General features: G+C 34.2%; 1 protein-coding gene across 1 annotated transcript in view; it reads right to left on the reverse strand.

Moving 5' to 3' along the window:
- The window catches only part of LOC140166718 (uncharacterized), a 341,892-nt gene that overhangs the window by 62,665 nt on the left and 256,496 nt on the right, over positions 1-22,731 (reverse strand). The window contains exons 4-6 of the mRNA XM_072190217.1: positions 20,769-21,056; positions 9,282-9,432; positions 6,283-6,416 (exon numbers count right to left, since the gene is read on the reverse strand). Coding sequence (XP_072046318.1) covers positions 6,283-6,416; positions 9,282-9,432; positions 20,769-21,056 — 573 coding nt within the window. The remainder of the gene's footprint in view (positions 1-6,282; positions 6,417-9,281; positions 9,433-20,768; positions 21,057-22,731) is intronic.

The following is a 22,731-nucleotide window of genomic DNA, read 5'->3' on the forward strand; positions in this document are numbered from 1 at the left end:
TATCTAACCTCCACCCTGTATTCAAATACACCCTTCTACCAAAGTTTGACATAAGACAGAGTGTTTTCTTGATATACATTGGTTCGCTTCAAGTTCGGCAGTGAGATCAATGCTTATTCGCAGTTAGGCTGCAAGCGTGCCGATAAACTGCCCTTGTCACATGTGCATATACACTCTGCACGTTTAACTTCATGCATGCGATTCGATACTGAGGCAAGCAAAATATGCACGTACGTCACTACTAAACTTGAGGTGAATCAAATTATAGTGATGGAGATAAATTAGTGAAATATTTGTATTTGTCTAATTTGTTTTGCCCCCATGCCAAAGGCATGAAGCCCACACAAAGGGGACCCAGTTACATCCTTCTGTTATGCCATGGTGACACCTTGTTTCCCTAAAACAGATATCATTCAAATATATAGTTTCAGGGGCTGCATGTGTGTTTTCATGGTTTTGTATCTGGCACATAGTATAGAAGCTGTAGGATGTATAATAAACTCACTATTCCACAATACTCTGTACCATTATACCACCTAAAGGTTCTCAACATCAAGCCAAATTTTTCTAAATATATCTACTATTAGTGAGACACTCATGACGTTACTTGGCTGTTTCATCCAAAACATTTGAATAAGGAGTGTTTTATTAGAGGCACTGATGTTCAAGATAACAGTGTTTATTCATCAAAAATCAAGCTACAATGTTATACTATTTACATACGCTTTATTGTCATATATCCCTGTAGGTATATATATTATTTCATACTTAACGAGGAGTTCATGCCCTATCATTATCTGATCATTTTTGCATTATTTGCATATCTTACACTTCTCTTATGCAAATTCTGTCCTTATTCCCTACCCAAAGCTATCAAGTATGTTATATCATGACCTTGTCAATATCGTAGCTCCTCGCTTTTGAATAATAGCGACAAATTACGATATGACCATTTGGCCTCACGGGATCTTTATTGTTGTTGTTAGCAGAGCCTGCATATCCTCCTTATCAAATATGCCTTAAGGAGTCTGATGCAAATGTTAGTGCGGGATATTGGAATCAAGTTGAAAAGTGTAAATTTGTGCTAAGATTATTTGATTCAAAATGAGATCAAATCTTTACTTCATGTATGTTTATATTACTTGAGCACTTGAGCAACACAAATCCAATAACGAAGACAAGAGCTACTGTGATAGTTTCAAAAATGTTCAATTTTATACTTGTGTATTTAATCACTTTTATCGTTGAATGAATCATCATCATAGTCATAGTTATTGCAAAACTACTTCAACCATATCTGTCAAACATGCAAATTTATAAGATGATAATAACAACAGCCATCAAGAAGCACCATTCAGTAAGCAAAATATGACAAAGACAACCTCCGGGTAAAACATGTGATTTTGATTCCACTGCAGCTGAAAACTTCTTTGTGTGCTCAAATTATATAATTTTTTGTGTGCTCAAATATGGTCTCATTTAAAAAAAAAACATCTATGAATATTGGGGAGCAGTTCATTTCAAAAATGATGAAATCTACACCAGGAGATAAAATATGATATATACTAGGCATGTTTGTACTCATTCTTTATAAATTTGTTATGTTAGAAATCAATCATAGTCATACAAATCAGAAATATTAACTCTTAGGGGAAATATTGTTTCTTTTAAGTTTTGAACCTGCAGACTGCCTGACTGAACATCAAGGATGCAATTAGGTAAAAAATTAGGTAAAAAAAAAAACCAGGTAAATGATGACTCTACATAATAATGCTTATGTTCAGCCACTGATTCTGGTTACACTTTAGGTCGTAGAGAAAATCCTTTATTATAATGGCATTTGGCTAAATATTCAAGCATCTCTCCTGGAAAGAAAATATCAAGCTTTTAATAGTCACTTTGCATATAATTGAGCAACCATTCTTTGTTGAGAAAACACCTAGGGCATTGTTTTTTGTTTGTTTTTCAAATGTTGGAAATGACCAAAATAATCTGTATACATTTTAGCAATTTCTTTCATTGCCTTCATTGTTTTCCAAAAAAAACCATCCACTTTTGGCAAAATTGTTGGCATATTTTTCATGCATATACCTAAAGAAAACAACCTTTTGTTTGTCACCTTATTCACATATGCAGTAGGTCTATTTGGTTGTTCATTATTGGTGTATAAAGATACGGCAAACTTGAAAGTTGACACTATTATGATGTAAAATGCACACACTATTAAACAGATCAATTTTCCCATCAATTTCATTCTATCTTACTGTGTTAAATTCAATGTGATCTCATTAACCCAGCATGTGACTTAATTGCTATTACTCCGATCAAACCATGTTACTACACATATCTAATATTTCAATTTCTGAAATTCAGGTAATTCATCACTGCGCGCAATTCAAATGAGATGACACACTTGGCATTGCCATAATTAGAAATGTTTGAAAGACAAATCTTCTTCATGGTAAATTTCAATCTAACTTGTGTTTTTGAACATGCGATAGCTTACCTTCATGTGGGATATAAGTTAACATAATGTGACTAAAAATTACTGATTGATATGCAATGTACAAGACTATCATAGAGATCAAATTTTCTATTTTCCCCTAAAATTCAATTATATGTGCCAAATCCAGAGTGAGTCAAATTTACCTCTCCCTGCTAGTATATTTTTTAACTTACTTATCATCCACATAATTTGAGGAAATACACATTATATTTCCTCAAATTATGTAGGCAAATTTGTCAGTATCCGGCTAGATGATCAATTAATTTTGTTCAGTACATCCCAAACAGTTAAAATGAAAACAGGGTGATTAACTTACACTGTTATGTAAAAAAGCTTACTTAAGGGTATCAACATAACATAAATACTTAAACTGTTCTTTATTTTTTCTGATGAATTAAAAAAAAATGCAAATTTTTAAACCTATTCCTGCAATCTTCAGAGACAAACCTTCTAGTTTGAGTCTTTCTTGTTTAGGGAGTGATTTTACATGAAGGAAAATACCTACTTATGGAAGCACACCGGTGATATACAAGTTCAAATGCAACTTAATAAAGTACATGTTGCTGACAGAATCATTTAAAATAATATGCCATATTAAGTAACAGAAGCCAGATAATATCCATTTAATCAGTTTTATTGACATTATATAGTCTATTTCCACACAAAACTCACTTATTCATTTAACGTAAATCTTTCACTTTTTGTATCTTCTATTTGATCACTATTCATTGTATGAGGACCCATTAATTTTTACATAATCCCCTAAAATAATCAGCTTTGGCTTGTCCGTTCCACAAAATTGTCTCATTGGGGAATCAATCAAAACACATTACAAGTGCGTAAAATGTGCCAATCAAGGAAATAACAATTGCCGACGTTATTGTGCCCAAATCTTGTCCAAATACACTTAAGATTGGTATTCATTTGAATATAACGCAACATTATTACTTGAGCCCATTGTACTGTGGTACTTTTATCCAAGTAGCATTGTTCTTAACTAGTCAAATTGTTAGTATTTTGCATAAAATATGCCTTTAAGAGCATACTTGCTTTGTTTAAAATGAATAGATTACATCCATTAACATGTTGATTTATCCTAATAAAGACTGGTAGGATATTTTCTTTAAATTCTTTCACTTAAGGCCTTGTTGTATTGTGTTGCATGTACTTGTGTGCACTTTTGCTCTGCAGAGATACAGTATATTTAATGATTGATTGAAACATCACAAAAATGTTTAAGTGTCATTTTGATTCCTTAAACCAACATGGATTACACAAAAACACTCTTAACATTAAATGTTCACAGAGCATTAATGAAAATGTCAAAGTATCAATCCCTCTAATGACATACTATTATAACGTGGGACATGTTACACATTTTTCCTTGCTTTGCAGCTAATTTCACACCCTAAATTTAGAAGCTGAAAACTACCATGCATCTACAGGATATTATGTTTGAAACTGCAAAATAAAACAAACTAGACTTAGCTGTGGTCTAAGACCACGAACACAGCCGTGTTTTGACGCCTTAATGACCTTTGACCTCAAAATATAAAACGCCCATAGACATTAGCTAATGTCAATGTATGGGTGCAAGTGGCACCACTTTGCTATGTTATTTGTGGCAGAAAGGGGCATTTTGAAGGTTTTTCGTCTCAGACCGGAAGTGACCCCTTAATGACCTTTGACCCCAAATGAAAAAATACCACATGTGCAATAGGTAAACACAATTCACGTGTGAATATACCATCACCCTCCAATGTTTTTCTTAGCAAATAAAATTTTTTGAAGGTTTTTCGTTTTATACCGGAAGTGACCCCTTAATGACCTTTGATTCCAAATTTGTGAGGACCCCATAGACACTGGGTAATAACAATGCATGTGTGCAAGTGGCGTCACTGTCATACGTAATTTGTGGGAGAAGAAGCATTTTAAAGGAATTTCGTTTTAAACCGGAAGTATCACCTTAATGACCTTTGACCCTAAATAAAAAAATACCACATATGCACAGAGTAACTACAATTTATTTGTAAACATACCGTTACTGTCCTATGTTTTTCTTAGCAAATAAAAATTTTTGAAGGTTTTTCGTTTTATACCGGAAGTGACCCCTTAATGACCTTTGACCCCAAATCTGTGAGGACCCTATAGACACTGGATAATAACAATGCATGTGTGCAAGTGGTGTCACTCTCCCACGTAATCTGTGAGAGAAGAAGCATTTTGAGTTGAAATCACGTTTTTGACCCTTTGACCCTTGCTTGACCTTTGACCCCACGAGTTTCATATGACATGTAGGGGCATGGTCAATGATGGTTGTGACCAAGTTAGGTCAAAATCGGTACAAGCATGTAAGTGCTAGAGCAAATGTAGTGGTCGGAAGAAAGAAAGAAGAAAGAACCTGTAAGAAAAAAGACACAGCCGTGACTAACGTCACGGCTGTGTAATTTGCAATATTTCATTACGATTCTCTAAGCATATCATTGCATATTAAACACACCTGAATAAGTTTATTTTAATTCAGAGTCAAGATTACAATTTATTTCCTTACCATCACATGTCAAATGATGGATGAGATTACTCCAAAATATCAATTTATCTTCAAGGTGATATTGGTGTAGCAGATCACTGTTAACTTTTTGATTAAGTGTCTGTCACTTTGAAGATGTAGATTGCAGATGATGAGGATTGAAGGTATAGGTAATTTTTTTAAATATAAAAAAAAGTCTGCTGGCAGATTTGCATTTGTTTTGAATGAAATTTATTTTACCTATTTTTTGGATACCCTACAGTGATTTTCAATGAGCTGTGTTCAATTTTGGATAATCTGCAAATTATTGATTTTTTACATTTGATGCCTGGAGTTTGATGCAGGATTCTTTTTACATGAAAACTTCTTGCATCAAGTATATTTCAGTTAGAAGTCATTAAGGCTGAAAAAAAACCCTACATTTTACCAAGTACAGCAGGGACGTGTAACGTGTTATCATTGGTTATGTAAGTATCCCTAAAGATTTAGACCACAAATCATCTTTAAGATGATATCAGTGCCAATCTTGCACATGCTTCAGGTTACCGCTAGCCTACACATCAGTACAGCTGGCTTTGACTGAACTCTAACAATGAGGGCATCATCAAAAGTTCTACCACTAGCATACAAACACAAGCTTTCTCCATGAAATCTAGAACTGGAAAAGCTTCAAACTTCCTAATGACAGAGATGATGATTCCATTTACAACTTCAAAAGAGATTGTTTCATATTACAAAAGCTAATTATGTCTTTAGAAATTTTACTTGTGTTAGGTCTAGTTAATATGACAATTCTTTGTTTGCTACATGTAGTTTTAGGATTTTCCAATTTTGAAATAACTTCCCCCCATCACTCCCCCCTCCCCCATGCACACTACAAACAAACACATCTTTCCGCTCCCCCATTCTGATACAAATTTTTCCATGTCCTTCCCAATCCACCTACCAAAAAAAAAAAAGCTTGGTGTTACCACTGATCACTGCATACCTTCTGAAAATGAGAACAGTCCCAAATGACTCTCCAGTATTGGGGAATGGGGGAGGGATAGGGAGTCCCCTTAAAATAAGCTTGTCCCCTGTTAAAACTGTATCATTATGCCAAATTTTACATTTCTAACTAAAATTGCCAAATATCTGCCAAATTCAGGATTTGTTGCTTCTCTTGTAAATACAAGCGCATTCCCCACTCCTTTCCCTCCCCAATACCAAACAAAATATGTAGTGTTGCCATAGAACACTAGCCTACCTCTGACAATGAGATTTGTCCCAGTTGATGACCCAGCTGTTCCTAATGAGTTGTATGGAGTACAGGTAAATGTCCCACTATCTTGAAGCTCTGCTGATGTTATTACCAAGGAACCATCATCCTCCTGATTATACCTGTAAGTTAGATAAAACATAACATACGATTTGTGAAAGTTTCAAAATCAGTGCAATTCTTATACACAAGATTATATACCTTTTAAACAAGAATTACGAAGTTATGTAGCGATACGTGTTAAAAGACTCGGGGGAATACAAATTTCTTGTCTTGACAATTTATTTGCACAATTATGGCAATTAGGACAGGAGAGTCTGCATCTTAGAGTGTTTTGACAACCTCATTTTGTAAGACAGCTTTCAGTGGAGGTCAAAGTTTCCTTTCTCATCTTGTATCCTCTCTCTCTTATGTCTCCGTCTCCATTCTTTACATTTTATACTATCATTGCTGCTGTCAATATGCTAGACATAAATGTATTGCATTAAGGCAAATTGCATTCTTTTCATCCTCTTTTTAAGCCTCTAGATTGCACTAGTTGGTTTCAATTCTATATTTTTATAATTATTATGTATAGGAATTTGAGCATTTCAAAAGTAATAAATTATCAAGTAAATATCAATATTCCTGCATAGTAGTCATTCTGCTTTTTGACGAAGGGAAAGGAAAGAAGGAGAAAGAAAAAAGAAGATGAAGAGGAAAGTTTCTCCTCCACAATTTTGAGCCACTGTCCCTCAGGTAATGGAGCTGGTGACCAGGGATAGCAAGCCATGGGTGTGACAGATGCCCGGCCAACGGGTTCGTACATTTCATATGATTACACAATCGCATCATGTGGGATGCCTTGTGTTGCAGTCACTTTGTACAGTAGTATTATGCAGTACTGGGTAAAAGATAGTAATGATTATATCATGATTAATCTGCAAGATATTGTTTTCATCCTGTATGTAATCAAAATACTGCTTGCTATAACATGCCAATGACCACACCAAAATGAGTATGACTTTAAAGAAGAGGTCAATTATTACTGCAAATTAGTATTTCAAAATTGACAATTACCTGTTGTGATTTCATATCTATACCCTCATCGCTTGACCATCATACAGTATGTATGCGTGTAAGACCCGGAGGGCTTGTTTATCAACATGATATCAGAGTGACCAAAGAAGACTGACCGTTTATTACCCGGTGTATTTTCATGAATCAATTAATGTTTGTTTTACGTGTAGAAACAAGTCCAGTCTGTGAATATATCTCCAAGCTACATGACTCGGGACTAAATTGACCGTGGAATATATGCAAGTACATAAAAACTCCAACTGCCTCCACTGATTTCGAACCAAATCCTGTGAAATGTACAAACCACAGACATCAAGACAAAACACTGCTCACTTGATCTTCTTAGCTACATTGTCATTATTTTCAGTAAAAGGATGTACCTGCTAGTGCTATTTATTTTCCAGTATCTTCTTGTCTTTTTGCACAGTGGCGGCAGAAGCATTAACATTTAGGAAGGGAAGAGGCCATTTTGTATCTGCCTTAGATGGATACTACTTTATCTCAAAATTAAGGTGCATTCTGGTATCTGATGGACCAGTGCGCACGAAGCATGACAAATTGTACTATTTTGGCCAAAAACATAGATTGAAAAAAAATAGGTAGAGCTCAACTTTTATTGCAAAAATTAATAATGTGCAAAAAAGGTACTTAAATCAGACATCTACAGGAGCATCCAAAAGCTGCCAAAATATAATAAAAATATTTTCGCAAACACCCGATACAATTAAAATTAAAACTTGTACAGTTTACAACCACACTATACAGTTTGTAATGAGTGCATCTCTTTGTCAAATATTTTGTTATGCCCATTGTCTGAGTTGAAGGGTAATAAAAGCTAGAGTAAAGGAAGGTATGGCAGGTGGAAAGTAGGATTTACAATACACTTTTTTACCATAATAGAGGGCTTTTGTTGATCAGATGGTACAGGTTTGCACTCATATGTCAAGTGTCTGTCTACATAGTCTAACAGTTTACTCTTCAGGCATAAGAAGCCAAGTCTGAAAACAGACACTAGGATCCCTAACATGCTCATCTGTAAGGACACAGTTCCTTACCCTAATATGTTTGTACAGTCATAGAATGAGTTTTGAATGTGTTGGGTACAAAATCACTTTGTGATCAAAGCAAATCAAATATTACGGTTTTATTGGATTTCATATTTTCACCAATGCATATTTCAAGCCACTCAATCTAATATTAATATAGAATCATTTCAAACATTAATGAACATGATAGCAATATTTCAATACACTTTGAAAAGAAGAGTTATGGCTATTACATTTTTGTCCAATTGGTTTATAATACCTGATTACTGTCATGATTTATCCAAGAAGGGTGTAACTATTATATAAATTGATATTTATTTTTATTTGGTCAGTCACAGGAAATAAAAATAGTAATGTAGAACCTTGCTGCTTTAATTGGGTTCATTTGTTTTAATAAGATTATTGAAGAGAACATACATGTATGATGTTGGATGTATAATGTATGGTTGCATAGCGGATGTATAGTTCTTGAAATCTATATGGTATCTCCAGGCTCTGTCAAAGCTGGCTGTCTTTGTTTTGACTGCTGACAATAGCAAACCTAGAATACAATGTTGGGGTATAGCATTATTTGGCAGGTGTACACATCTTGAGTATGAGGTTAGGTACCAATACATTCACAGTTTATTCTGGGACTGTACAAGCATATTGGGGATGAAGAACCATGTCCTGGTAGATGAGCATGTTTCAGTGAAATCCTTTAAGTTAGAATTTAAAGGGGCAAAAGTTGTGTGAACATGAAGTGCTTTCTTTAATCACTTTCATACATTAAAGTATAGTCGCCTAGTTGTTTTCTTTGGTATTGGAAATGATCAAAATTTGCCCAAATGGGCCTAATAAATTGTTAGTTGGTAAGGGTCACCATTTGACGTATGTGCTTACCTTGGCACCCGCCTGATGGCAATCTCATTCCCATCTTTAAACCATACAATGTATTCAACTAGAGGCTTGGCATCTACATCACAAGTTAATATGGTGTCCAGTCCTCTGGTAACAAAGATCTGATCTGGCATTTCCACTACATATGCTGGATCTGTATGGAAAGAATCATATTAAAGCATACATATTAGATCAATCTTTATTTTCTTGATTGGATTTTGTATATGAGCAGATTAATTAAATCAAAAAAAAAAAAAAAAAGGTCAACTCTTGTACTTGGCTAATTTAAGCTTTCCCAACTATCTAGAGAGTACAATTACCGGAATATATTGCCGTATTACTTAACTGGACATGTTTAATAGCCGTTTTAGCCAAGCTTAGAATTAGCTGCACAAGATGGACTTCAAGATGGCTAATATTACAATAAAATTTACCTGAATACATTGCTGTATTACTAAACTAGACAAGCTTGATAGTTACTCCGGCTAAGTTTATATACTACATGTATATAGGCAAACGATGGGACTTAACATGGCTACTGTTACACATTTCAGATTATTGGTATATGAGGTGAATAAAATTAGTTTTGTAGACCATGATTGAGTTTGAAGATCATCAATTGAACCCCAGACCTCTGATCTGGTGGCAAGACTAGTAGTCACCATATACCTGAATAAAAAAACTAAAATTGAATCTAGGTATATTACAAACCATGTCAATGACTTTTTAAGTCTGATTCCCTCAAGTGATCAGATATACAGTAAGGATATGCTTTATTTATTTATCTGACCTATCAAAGACCACTAATCTATACATCGATCAATCCAAAATAACCTATCCTTATAATACTACAGATTTATATATGTTTTTCTTATAAGAGACTTGTACAGTTGAAAGTAATTGATCAGTTTCTTCATTTTCTGTATACAACATTATTTTGAACATGAATACTGGACATGACATTGTGTCTTCTTATAGAAATAGGGCCCTCAGTGGAGATAGAAAAGCTGCACAATACTCTCCAATCAAAGCAAATCTAGGTAAAACCACAGCATTCAGTGCAATTTTTACTGGCTACTTACTGCCAATATCAAACTGGACATTTCTATCCTTGGCATTAGCAATGAGTCAATGACTTCATATCAATGTATCCCTTGTGGTGGTCACTAAACATACCACAGACAATACACTGAACTCAAAGACCTATCCATAAATTGACAAAATAGATCTCATTTACTGAAACTCTCCAAGGAACCATCATTTTCTGTGCTAATCTTGACCATAGTTATTTGCAACTTGTATCCTGGTTGATTGTTGCTAATCAAGCAGTTTTAATCAAATTCTAGTACACGAGTAACCAATCACTCATGAAAATGATATCATTCATTCACAGATACGTATGAGTAGTCAGCTACCTGTAGACTGTTCCACTCAATCTCTGTCTGATAATGCAACCAAGTGGAGCTGAATCAAGTTGAGCCAGTCAGACTACTGGTAAGTGTGAGTGAATGAACAACCCAAAATGAATGAATGAATGAATGAGCAAAAATAATGACCAAAATAAACAATCAATGGAGGATGAGCTGAGCTACATAGGACATAACTCATGTCTGCAAATTTGTAAGTACCTTAAATTGATCTTATTGATGGATAAAATTACAAATCATCACAAAAACAAACACAAACCATAAACAGACTAATATTTTGTCAACCCTGCATGTATTATATTTGGAGAAACTGTTTTAATTACAAAACCCTTTCAGGAGCAAATTACCAAATTATGGAAATTTGTGGAATATTTATTAATTTGCCACACATTTGCAGCATGAACCTATGGTTAAGTTTAGGATTAGGGTAATTGAATCAGGACTATATTTCTAAATATATCAGGAGGGGGATTTGTGAAGAAATAAATCATCACCTGTATAGTTTCAAATATCAATCCTATTTTGATGTAAGAAAGTAACTGATTCCACTATCACTATTAATAACTTCCTTTATAAGTGCACAAAATAAGCTTTACTAAAGGAAAATATGATAGTATATCTGTTAATGAATTATACAACTTTCTTGCAGTGAGAGAGCCAAAGAGCTATGCTATGCAGGTGTTTACAGTTTATGTCTTAAGTAGAATGATCAGTATGGATTTAAGTAAAGAATTACACTTTTTTCTAATTCATGAAGAAAGAAGAAAAGTTGGTTAAATATCTTGGATGATAAATCATTGATTTATTACCTTATTGATTGTAAATTATTGAAATTTGTAATGAGTACATACTTTAAGCAGGTTGATATTGATGTTAGCATCTAATGCAACTTTTACCAAATTAGATGATAATGGAGCGTTTCAGATTTTAGCGGTTCAATATTACAAATTGACTTCAATTATCGCTAACTCAGAAACCTCAAAGGCAAATTTCAATCTTGAAAATATTTTCTGCCAGATTAAAGCATTTTTCAAATTATGTTACCATTTAAAAATCATTCTGATTGCTATCAAGCTATAGTCATTTCTGACAAATTGATCTGACATTCAAATATGGAAAATTAGTCAATATTGATAAAAATGATAATTAAAATTAGGTAGAGGAAAAAAGTTTTATGTTGATAGGAGTTTGATGATAATAATAATAAGTTGGTGAAATGAGTCAAATTTAGCCACAAGCCATAGATAAAAAAACTCATCTTATCCACAGATTGGAAACCGAGTCGTTGGTGAAGTCGTCAGCGCTAGTAATCCGGATACGCCTTTGAGATGCATTATTATTTTACCTGATTAAAGGACATGATTAAAGTTACGGCTGACGATCCAACGTGCAATCCTTGCCAGGTTTCATAAATTTAATTAAGAATACTTTGGTGTTGGTATGTGTGTACACATTGTATATGTGCGTGTGCATGTATCATTTGTTATGATTCCACATTTCGGTTTCATGCTGTTTAGCATTTAACGCACTGACATCCTCTCCAAACAAATTTTGAATGACAAATTTAACAAACTATTCATAAAAGAAAATTTAAAATAATCATTTTTGAAATATACACAAATATACCTTCAGATTAAAAAAGCACAGTATTGCTTCAGAGGGTTCATATCTGTGCTTATTTCGTAAGACATGTTGGCGTCGTTGGGATGTTATATGGTAAAGCATTAATATCACTTCATACCTGCATCAAGAAACTCAATCCCCATCAAAGGTTAGGTTTATCAAGGTTTCACAAAAATCAATAAAACAAATCGGCAGACTAGCCAGTGATCACGTTCTTATGAAAATACTACCAAATGACTCATGCAAATATTGGATCAAAACATCGCAATAAATACAGATTAATTTTCTTTCAACCAATATTTAATCTCTTAAATTACGGTCAACATAAAATCCTGCCTGTGTGTGTGTGTGGCTGTGATTTACGAACATGAAAACAAAATAATGTTAAATTGATTATGAATCATTGAATGTACTGCAACAGTCAGCCCATACTTAAACCGACATTCGACAAAAAGCAAAATTTATTTATTTATTGTTTAAAATGAAAATAACAATTTGATTCTGGCTGAGTTATTCTTGTATACATATCAAGCTACAAAGAGCAACTTCCTGGCGAGACTTTATCGGAGTTACGGATATTTTCACACTGTACATAGCTAGAACCATTCACAAGTGCGGTAGGAAATTGTAACATTGTAAAGTTAACTATTATGAGAGGCCCTGGGCAATCTATGGATAAGGTTAAATCAGGTCAATATTCCTTACAACACCTAAGCCACATTAAAGCAATAACTCATCACCAGCATGGTTGTGATTGGTATTCAAAATAGTATGCAAAATATCAGTTTATTATCAATTGTGCTAAAATTTTTCTGAAAATCTGCAATGCCTCTGGTAAAGTAATACAATAATATAATAAATGAATGGCTCGCTTGTGAGGCATAGGAAAAAATAGGCACGGCGATCCCAGATAGGTCGTCCGAAGATATGGGTGGTGAATACCAATTGGATGAGAACTGTTCATGTAAAAAGTCATTTTCAATCTTTCACATTTTCAGATAACATTTGAATAACTTTTGATACCTGGTTAATAAAATCACATTTTTAAATCAAAATCAATATATAAAAATAAGTAAATTTCAGCTTTCCTGAAATCTCAACTACACCATATATTAGTACCTCCTTAAGATTTGTTTCAAGTGTTATATGGAGGTTGAACATAAAGTGTGAAAGTCTCCTTGCCAAATGATCTATCAATATATCCTAGGTAAGCTTAAAACACATGTATCAAGCATTGACATGCTAAATGTGGGCCATGTCAAAGCCACCATCCAAATGATGTTAAAATGTTTTGTGGGTAAGCTTTTAATACTTGGCATTGACACACATTATCTTGAGCGCAGTGATAGCTATCAGATTAGTTCCACTTATCATGATTTAGACTGATGCTATCTACTGCTGATAGCAGTGACTTGTGATTCAGTTATCAATAAAGGGTATTTCACCTGAGCTGGAAACATGCCTCATATATAGATCCTTGAGCTTTGAGTGCTTTAAATTGGCCTATCAAACAGGTACCTAAAATTGATATTCATTTTTTGGACGGATCACAATTAGGCAATGATGTTATCATTGATAATGAACAAAAACTGGACGATACTGACCAAGAATTGACCTATTGCTATCTACTGCTGATTGCAGTGACTAGTATTACAGTTACCTACCATTAAAAGAAATTTGTTATAGTTTACATTAATGAAACATTTGAAATTATATCTTTTCTTCCCAAAAGCTTGGACTACAAAAGTTGAAGTCTTTATGAACAAGATTATATTAAACAGAAAACTGACCATGACATACATGGTACTAACCCCTAAACATGCAGTAATGTGATTATTGAGTCTTGGCAAGATTTGAACTGATCATATCTACTACTGATAGCACTGACTAGCTGTACACTAGGAGTTGAAGTACCAGATCTCTGATGAGCTATTATAGTGTTATCATGTCCGTGTTCAGCATTTTAATGCCTTTGTTTTCAATTCCATAGCCTGCATTGTGAAAATCAGTAAATGAATCATATTCTTCAAATAAAACACTTATAACTCATTTTTTTTAATTCTCAAAACCAAAGACAAGAAAACAATACTAAAGCTTGCTTTGACATTATCCAATTATGGAAAGAAAAATGTTTTTTGTTATAACTAGACTTCAAGATGACCTACAAAACTATAACACTTTAATTCCTTTATCATGTTTATAGTTTCCTTCAATGTACATACCTGTTGTCATTACAATTCTTGATTATTCGAAAAAATGAGAAAGCTGCCTGAAAGGTTGTTGACCTGATTATGGCATTAGGTAAAATATTGGTCAATGACTAAATTCAATCAGCAGTTAATTAAGTAGGGTAATTAATTAAGTATCCTGAAAATACCAATGCAATGACATCACTCATATAATTGCTCCCAGTTGTTTACATTTTGCTTTTCGGACAATGGTGCAAAATAAGATTAAAATCTGACCGCTGCTTCTGTCAGGGTTATAGAACTCGTATAAGACCAACAAAGCGTATCATTGTATTTCCAGTCACACACTCACAGTGGTGTATCGGTCAGCCTCGGTCATTCTAATCAGATACACCGCTTTGGTACATCCAAAGACATACCTGCTTTGACAAATGACTTGAATCTATAATAATCCCATGTTTGCAAGGTATCTCTAGAATTTATAACCAGGCATGTTTGTTCTCATGGTGGCTCAATTTTCATACTGATTCCATAGGTCAACAATAATTCATTTTTAAGCAATTTGTTTTGAAATCGTAATAATATCTGGCAACTGCCACTGATGAGATGAAAGTTAAAGGACTAAACTGATACTATAGACATGTTTGCACTCATGTCAATATAATTTTGTAACCAATATCAACATACAGTGATTAGTCTCCTGTAATCCATATGATGGAAGGGTTACTCCCAAGTAGCGTGTTGCTATCAACTATATACCAATATGATATGATTTTTTGGCCCCAGTACGCCCCATGACTACCATCCAAATCATCAGCTATTTTAAAATCAAGAACTATTTTGATTGGTTACAAAGAGGGGCACATCATGTATTGAGCCAATCAGATATATGGTAACAATAGTCAGGGCTAAAAGGGCTTAATCTTGAAATTAATAAAAGAGTTCCAAATCTCTATTTTGATTGGTTACACAGATGATTGAATCATGTCATTAGCCAATCAGGGGCACAATAAGAAAGACAGCAGTGTCCATGGGGCCCACCATTGGGTTAAAAGGAGCCCAATGGTGCAAGTAATGCACCTCATGGTAACCCTGCAATAAGCGCATTTGATATTCCAGTCGTCTATTACATCTTGTTTTTCATCATGTTTACTAATGTTGGTATAAGTGGATACATAGTCTTGTAGACTGATGGCTAAATTCAATTTACATGCACATAAAACATCGCAGCATCCTAGGATGGTTTTGTTCATTGGTTACCGTGAAGGTCAACCCTTTTTATTTAGATGGCTCCTCAATATATTAAAATAAAAGTAAAAATACATTTTAGTGTTAACTACTATGTGAATATTTGAAGGAATCTTTGGTTTGGAAGATACAGGGCACTCCCTTCTGGCACATTATGTTAGCTTTAGAGCTAAGCGTATGGATAGGATTTGAGTTAGGATTAAGGTGAGGGTTAGAGAAAGGGTTAGTGCTGGGTTTAGGTTAGTTTTAGGGTTAGTGGGTTGTGGAGGTTTAAAGTTAAGGTTCATGTTAGGTATGGGGTTAGGCATGTACTGGGTTCAGCAATAACAATGTGATGAGGGCTGATATAAATTACCAAGAGTGTACAATCAAATGTCTCCAGATATGGATGTAGGTCAAAGTTGTGACCAAAAACTTGTGGTATGTTTTTAAGTGTGTGCTGAGATCATAGGTTTAAATGAGTGATTATGAGTCTACCTACAAGATGAACTTTCATTGTAACATATTAGTCTTCTTGGTCAGCAGGTAGTACTCATGGGGTAAAGCGCAGGTGGTAAGCAGCTGGCTCAAAATTGACACCAGTACACTATGCATAAAATATACAGCTTTCTTTTCTAACTGAAATAAAGAAATCATAAACTGTTGACATGACTGTTTCAGAACATGTCGCATTGTCGCTATCCGGTGATTATTGAGTTAGCATCTAGTTTTCTACATTAGTAGCATCCTTACACCTCAAATGATAAAACTAGACCATTTTTTGAGTTTTGGTCCCATTATGACCTTTGACCCCTCGTGGGAATCATAGGGGGCATAATAGTAAAATGGAAACAATTTGAGGTGTAAGGATGCCAAAACATTGGTTCCACTAATGTAGCAATATAATTTCAAACAGGAAAATACATTACTCAATTACATGCTTCAAAGTTCAGACATTCTGATTAACTGTGACTCATCTATGTTACTCGTTACAAAGACATTTTTCCTTACCAATTAAAATATAAAGTCCTGGTATCGAGCTTACACCTTATATTTTACTTTTCTTATGAAAAACTTGGAATACTAATAGAATGCCTACAAAAATATTCCAATTTAATGAAAATTTTCATTCCTGCGAGAACTTTCTCCAAGATTGTTGATTTATCATGGGAACCTCACCTTTGTCATTTAACTTCAAACTAAACTTTACCATATAAAATGCAGTAAGTATACATATCCTCTATATAATTGGCATACTATATTATAAGCTCACATAAAATAAGAATATTTCTTGCTGATAGCAATATCTTATATATAAGTCAACGATTCTGCATAAATACTACTCTGCACCTGTTTCACATTTTCTATTACCTTCTTCTTTCCCTCAAATGTTCCAATTTCTCAAGAAAATACATTAATGAATTGAGAAAAATATATTACATCTAAGGACCCATCGGTATAACTCGATCTGACCCAATTTTAATTTTCAATTTTCGCATCATTCTCCATGCTTTAAACGCATCAATTGTACTTAGTGGAATCAGCGTGAATCACACATTTCCTTTCAATCTATTCCTGTTCAATTATGAATTAACGTTGTTAAATGTTTGATGCCAATATACAAGGTATGATGATGGGGATAAAATATGGCTGGTTATGAAGCATGCCTACTGATATCGTCTCACAAAGATGCTGTCTAGAGTCTTTCTTTACATGGGTGTGTATTGCATAGTGTGGTATAGTATACATATGCAGAGGGGTGTTTTGGTGTGATTATTTATTCTATAATTTTCAATTATAGACCTGGAGAATTCTAACACAGATCTACCAACCTTTGGGATCACAAAGCTGTATTTATGAAACCCCGAAAGTTGTATTTTTCATGATAAAAAATGTTTTTTAGAAAATTTCCTTGCTATTTGTTATTAATTCTAATGTTTTAATGCCAGTACACAAGTGTCTACCCCTTGCAAATAATGCAAACAAGATTTAAGATAAATAGCATCATCAGTATTCATATTTAGTTCTACAAGCCATCAAACAACCATGGTGTGGGGCAAGTGTGTTTGTGCATTGGTTGTTACACATAGGTGTGGGGTGTGAGCCTCCACATGCCCGTATAGAATAGAAATGTTAAAAAGACAATTTGCAGTGGAAACAGTTTGTGCTATCTACTGAAGATAGCAAAATGTTTATGTCTTTGTGACATATGGGTGTGTGGAGTGTATGTGGGGTGTATGTGCAAGCCTATATACATGTATAGAATAGGATGTATCAAATAATGCAGTGAAAAAACATCTAAAATTTAGGTCTTTTGGGGGAAAATGTATATCTTTAATAGGAAAGGTCACAATTTTCATACACTTATCATTAGATAAGTACACATTCATTAGATTTATAAAATTTACTTTGAGGGATGTTAAATATCAAAAATATCATTCAATAATTTGTCATAAAATTTGTATTATATAGCGAATTTAAAAAATCCAAATTATTTCATATCAGATATTCTTCATATTCGGAATGCAATTTGGTGTGTCTGATGTGCTCTCAGATATTACAAAAATACTGTGCAAACATCGCTATCCGAGCCCTTAATGTAAACTGAAGGCTTTCCACTTAAATATGGGTACCAATCAACGTTTTTTTTTTTTTCATTTTCAATCTGTGTATCACTTTACCAATACATGTAATTTTCTTAATCTAGCAAAGATTTGCACAAAACCTGTCTTGCTGGTAAAAGGGTCAGTCATGTTACTATTCAAAGTAAAAACCCAAATCACCTGCTAGCTTCTAGCTCTTTCAAGCTCATATCCATAACAAACCAAACAAGCCAGAATTGCTATTAATTGACATACATGAGTATACTGTCACGTATTGGTCTGTTAGTATAGTAAATGTAAATACTGGTGAAATCTTTAAAATACTTGATGCACGGGTTAAGAAGATATCACTTTGGTCCTCTGGCCCTTGAAGGAAATATTGTTATGTCCACTCTCTCTCAATAAATCTGATACCAGGTCTCCAAGGTCTACAATATTTTTAACATATTGGGAAATGAACAACACTTGCCTTTCATACGCAAGTCAAAATGCAAAGGTAATTTTAAAAGGTTACAATCTGTTGTCCTTTTTATCTTCTTTCTATAAAAAGTCTGCTTCATCATGTTTATTGCAAAGCTGGCATGACATGAAATATATTGTAATACTCTCCCTGTTCACCAAGCCTCCTCAAAAAAATATCTTTCTTGAATCAATTGGCCAGTGTGTGCATTCCTGTACTGAATTTTTGAAGACGAGACTATGTAGGTTAACAATACCTTCATCTTCCTTAGATACAAGCTATCTGCTCATCATACCCAGAAACAAAAAGCCCAATTCTTTGATCTATTGATTTGGTGAATATCATGAATAAAATCTTGTACTGTGCCTTTGAACATTAGGCTATTATGTGTGTTTTTCAGGACAGCTGCTGCAGGTTGCAAGTTAATCAAAGTAAATAATTGCAGACTATATTTAACATGAAAATAATTATCAGTCCTGAAACATTAATCCTTCAAATGTAACCCGAGACTGTAATAAAGATTCAACTCAAAAGTTGGGTTTGCATTATATTCTGTGGAGTTATTTATAGTGAAAAGGAACAAAAAGCAAGACATAAATATGAATAATTTAATTTTCACACCAGGAATTCTCAATTTGCTGGTGAACCGCAGAGGGCCATAAATAAGAGGGAAAGTTTAAAGAATGCTATTTGAAATGAATCATGCAGGCTTATCTTCATCTAAAGGCTAGGAGTATGACTATTAGCAGAAGGATTGTAATAGAGAGATTATAGTATTGTTAGGCTTCAGATTGAGATTCTGAAATTGCTATATTACCAGACTTTTGGCAGTCATCTCAACACTATCTACTGTTCAAAGTTATGATCAGAAGAACTTGGACTCAGCCATGTTTGTGAGTTGCTCATGATAAGGAAAATATATCCAGAATTTTACACCGCATGCAATATTTCCCATATCACTACACATAGAAAGAGGGTAGTATAGAGCAGTAGCAATTTGTATTGCTGACACAAAGATTTAGTAATAGAACAAATATGTACTACAAATCAATCACATTTACTCTCAAAGATTCGTGTATGTATTACATTTTGCGATAAGATCTAGTTAATGTTCAGATTTATAAATCATGAAGTAACGATATCACAGAAATTTGATTTACAATTTTGTAACCTTTTGATATATATCTTTCTTTCTTCAGTTGAAGTGCAACTTTTACCATTAGGAGATCATTATACCATGGTTGCAAGCGTGCTCCTAGTATGAGCCAAACCATTGACTGCTTTTATATGTGAAACATATATTGCCTTAAGAGTACTGGGCCCTTGCTATCTTGTTACAAAATGTTGCTCCAATATTAAGAGTGTCTTTATATCACCGAAAGCAATTCAGGGCAATGCTCGACAAGTCAGATAGCAAGAAATTGTTTAAAGGCATGTGGACAGTTCTGAGAGCCTCGAGTCTACATTTTCCATAATCTTGGACCTGTTACTAATTAATTAATTACCACATATAAAGTTTGCAAATATAAAGAAATGAAGTATGTGACATTTCAATGATGCAAATTTGAAATATTATTTCCTTTCATATAAGACTAAAGTCACATGAGGGCAAATATTAAAACTACATAATTTAGGAGAGCTCAGACATTCCACCATATTTGTGTGTCGCTCATAAGCGGAGAATGGTGCATCACTGCATTTATTTTGCCATGTACCTGGCAGATCTGATTTAAAGTATGTCATAATTTGTTTGCAACCCTTTGTAACATTTAGGATTCAAGATAGAAATTATCATTTGATTTCAAAGCCTTTGCCATTAACAAATGCTGGTGTTTAACTATTTTGGGCCCATGCATAATAATCAATTAAAAGATGACGGATTTCCCATAGTGTACACACAAGCTGCACAGAATCTTGCTCTCCTAACCATACCTCTTTGTATGAGATGTATTTATACTTACATTGCACAGTAAGAAAAGCTGTAGCTGTCGGGGCTTCCCCAAATCCATTAGTAGGACTACATGTAAACCATCCTTCATCCTCTGGTACCACTTCCTTTAACATCAGGCCTCCTTCTGGTACATACTCCCATCTATCCTGGAGTTCCCGAGAGGTTTCCACAGGGATGTCATTGAAGTACCATCTCTGAGTGATGTTGCCTGGTGAAGCCTCTGCTTCGCATTCAAAAACTACGTCCTGATCTCTTATGACGGTTGTGTCTTGAGGGGGCAAGAAAATATATGGAGCACCTGAAAAAAGAAAAAATGGATAATAATGTAATTTGATTCAATTTGATTTGGATAAATGTTTCAAAATATAGAATGGATACTATATTGTACATTACTTCATGTGACATCATGACATGCACTTTTTCTATTCTTCATCTTCTCACAGAAGAATTTATGGCAAGCTTAAGGGATCTGGAATGAGCGTTTCGACAGTATTTTTTGTGGGGCATGAGAGCACATCAGACATATCGAATTGCATTCTGAATACGAAGAATGTCTTTCTGATATCAAATAATTTCCATTTTTTGAAATTCACGATATAATACAAATTTTTCACATTTTTGATATATTTCAGTCCTCGAAGTAAATTTTACAAATCTACTGATATATTCTTAAAGTGTATGTAGCTGGGAGGAAAAGCCGACGATCAATTGAACATTTTGACCTTTCATATTGAAGATATGGATTTTTTTCCCAAAAAGACCTATTTTTGTGTGTGTTTTGGGAAAAAAAATCCATATCTTCAATACGAAAGGTCAAAATTTTCAATTGATCATCGGCTTTTTATCCCACCTACATACACTTTAAGTATAAATCATCAGATTTATAAAGTTTACTTGAGTACTGTTAAATATCATCATCATCATCATCATCAGTCGGCTGCGGAGCAGGCAACTACAAGCTTTCTCCAACTGTTGCGATCTTGGGCAAGCGAAACAATTTTGTTTGGCTGCAGCATCCCTTCAGTATCTCCCAGGAGGTGCTGTACATACTGTAAGTACAGTGTCCGTGGGTCATTCCCGGTTTCTCTTCCCATGTGGTGGAATATAAAGGGCATATTCTTTCACAGGCTCGTCATCTTCAAGACGCAGTATGGCCGAGAAATTTGAGTTGATCAAAAATATCAATTTTTAATCATTTTCCATAAAATGTGTATTACATTGCGAATTTCAAAAAATCAATTCAAATTATTTGATATCAGAAGGACATTCTTCGTATTCAGAATGCAATTCGATATGTCTGATGTGCTCTAATGTCCCACAATAAATACTGTCCAAATGTTCATACTCCATACATCATTGACAAAATATTTTGCAAAACATTATTTATAGGATTCTACAAATGAAACAATGCATTTTAATACATATGAATAGGTACCCATGGGTCATAATGGATTGGATTATAAGAATCTAATAGTTGCCGTGGGTAAAATTAACTACACCCTTCTATATTGGGTATTTTATAGGTATCTGCATTTATCAACTTATGAATTCTTCTACCAGACATGCCTGTCATGATGCATGTGATGGTGCTACCTGACTTATCATTGTCAAGTCACAACATAAAAAGTTGTTGCAAATGAATGCTGAAGCTGTTATGGATTAGTTCTAAGCATTTAAATTTGACAAATAAAGATATTAACAATGATTTCCCAAACCAAGTATAAAAAATATCTTGCTATGATCCATTATATAACACAATTATTTTCAATATAAATGCCCCCACCCCCTTCATAGTGCCACCACTGTTTGTAACCGACTCTTTGGTTGCAAGGGAGATATGTACGCACAGTTGAAAAGGATGGCTGTGTTAAGCATGAGTTAAGTAAAATGTATTTTGAGAGCATAGAATTTACAGGGGAGCACCCCCCCCCCCCAATACTTTTCTTGCCCCTCCCCAGTGCAAACCCAAAATT

This window comes from Amphiura filiformis, chromosome 12, assembly GCF_039555335.1.
Source record: "Amphiura filiformis chromosome 12, Afil_fr2py, whole genome shotgun sequence".
Classification (NCBI taxonomy): Eukaryota; Metazoa; Echinodermata; class Ophiuroidea; order Amphilepidida; family Amphiuridae; genus Amphiura; species Amphiura filiformis.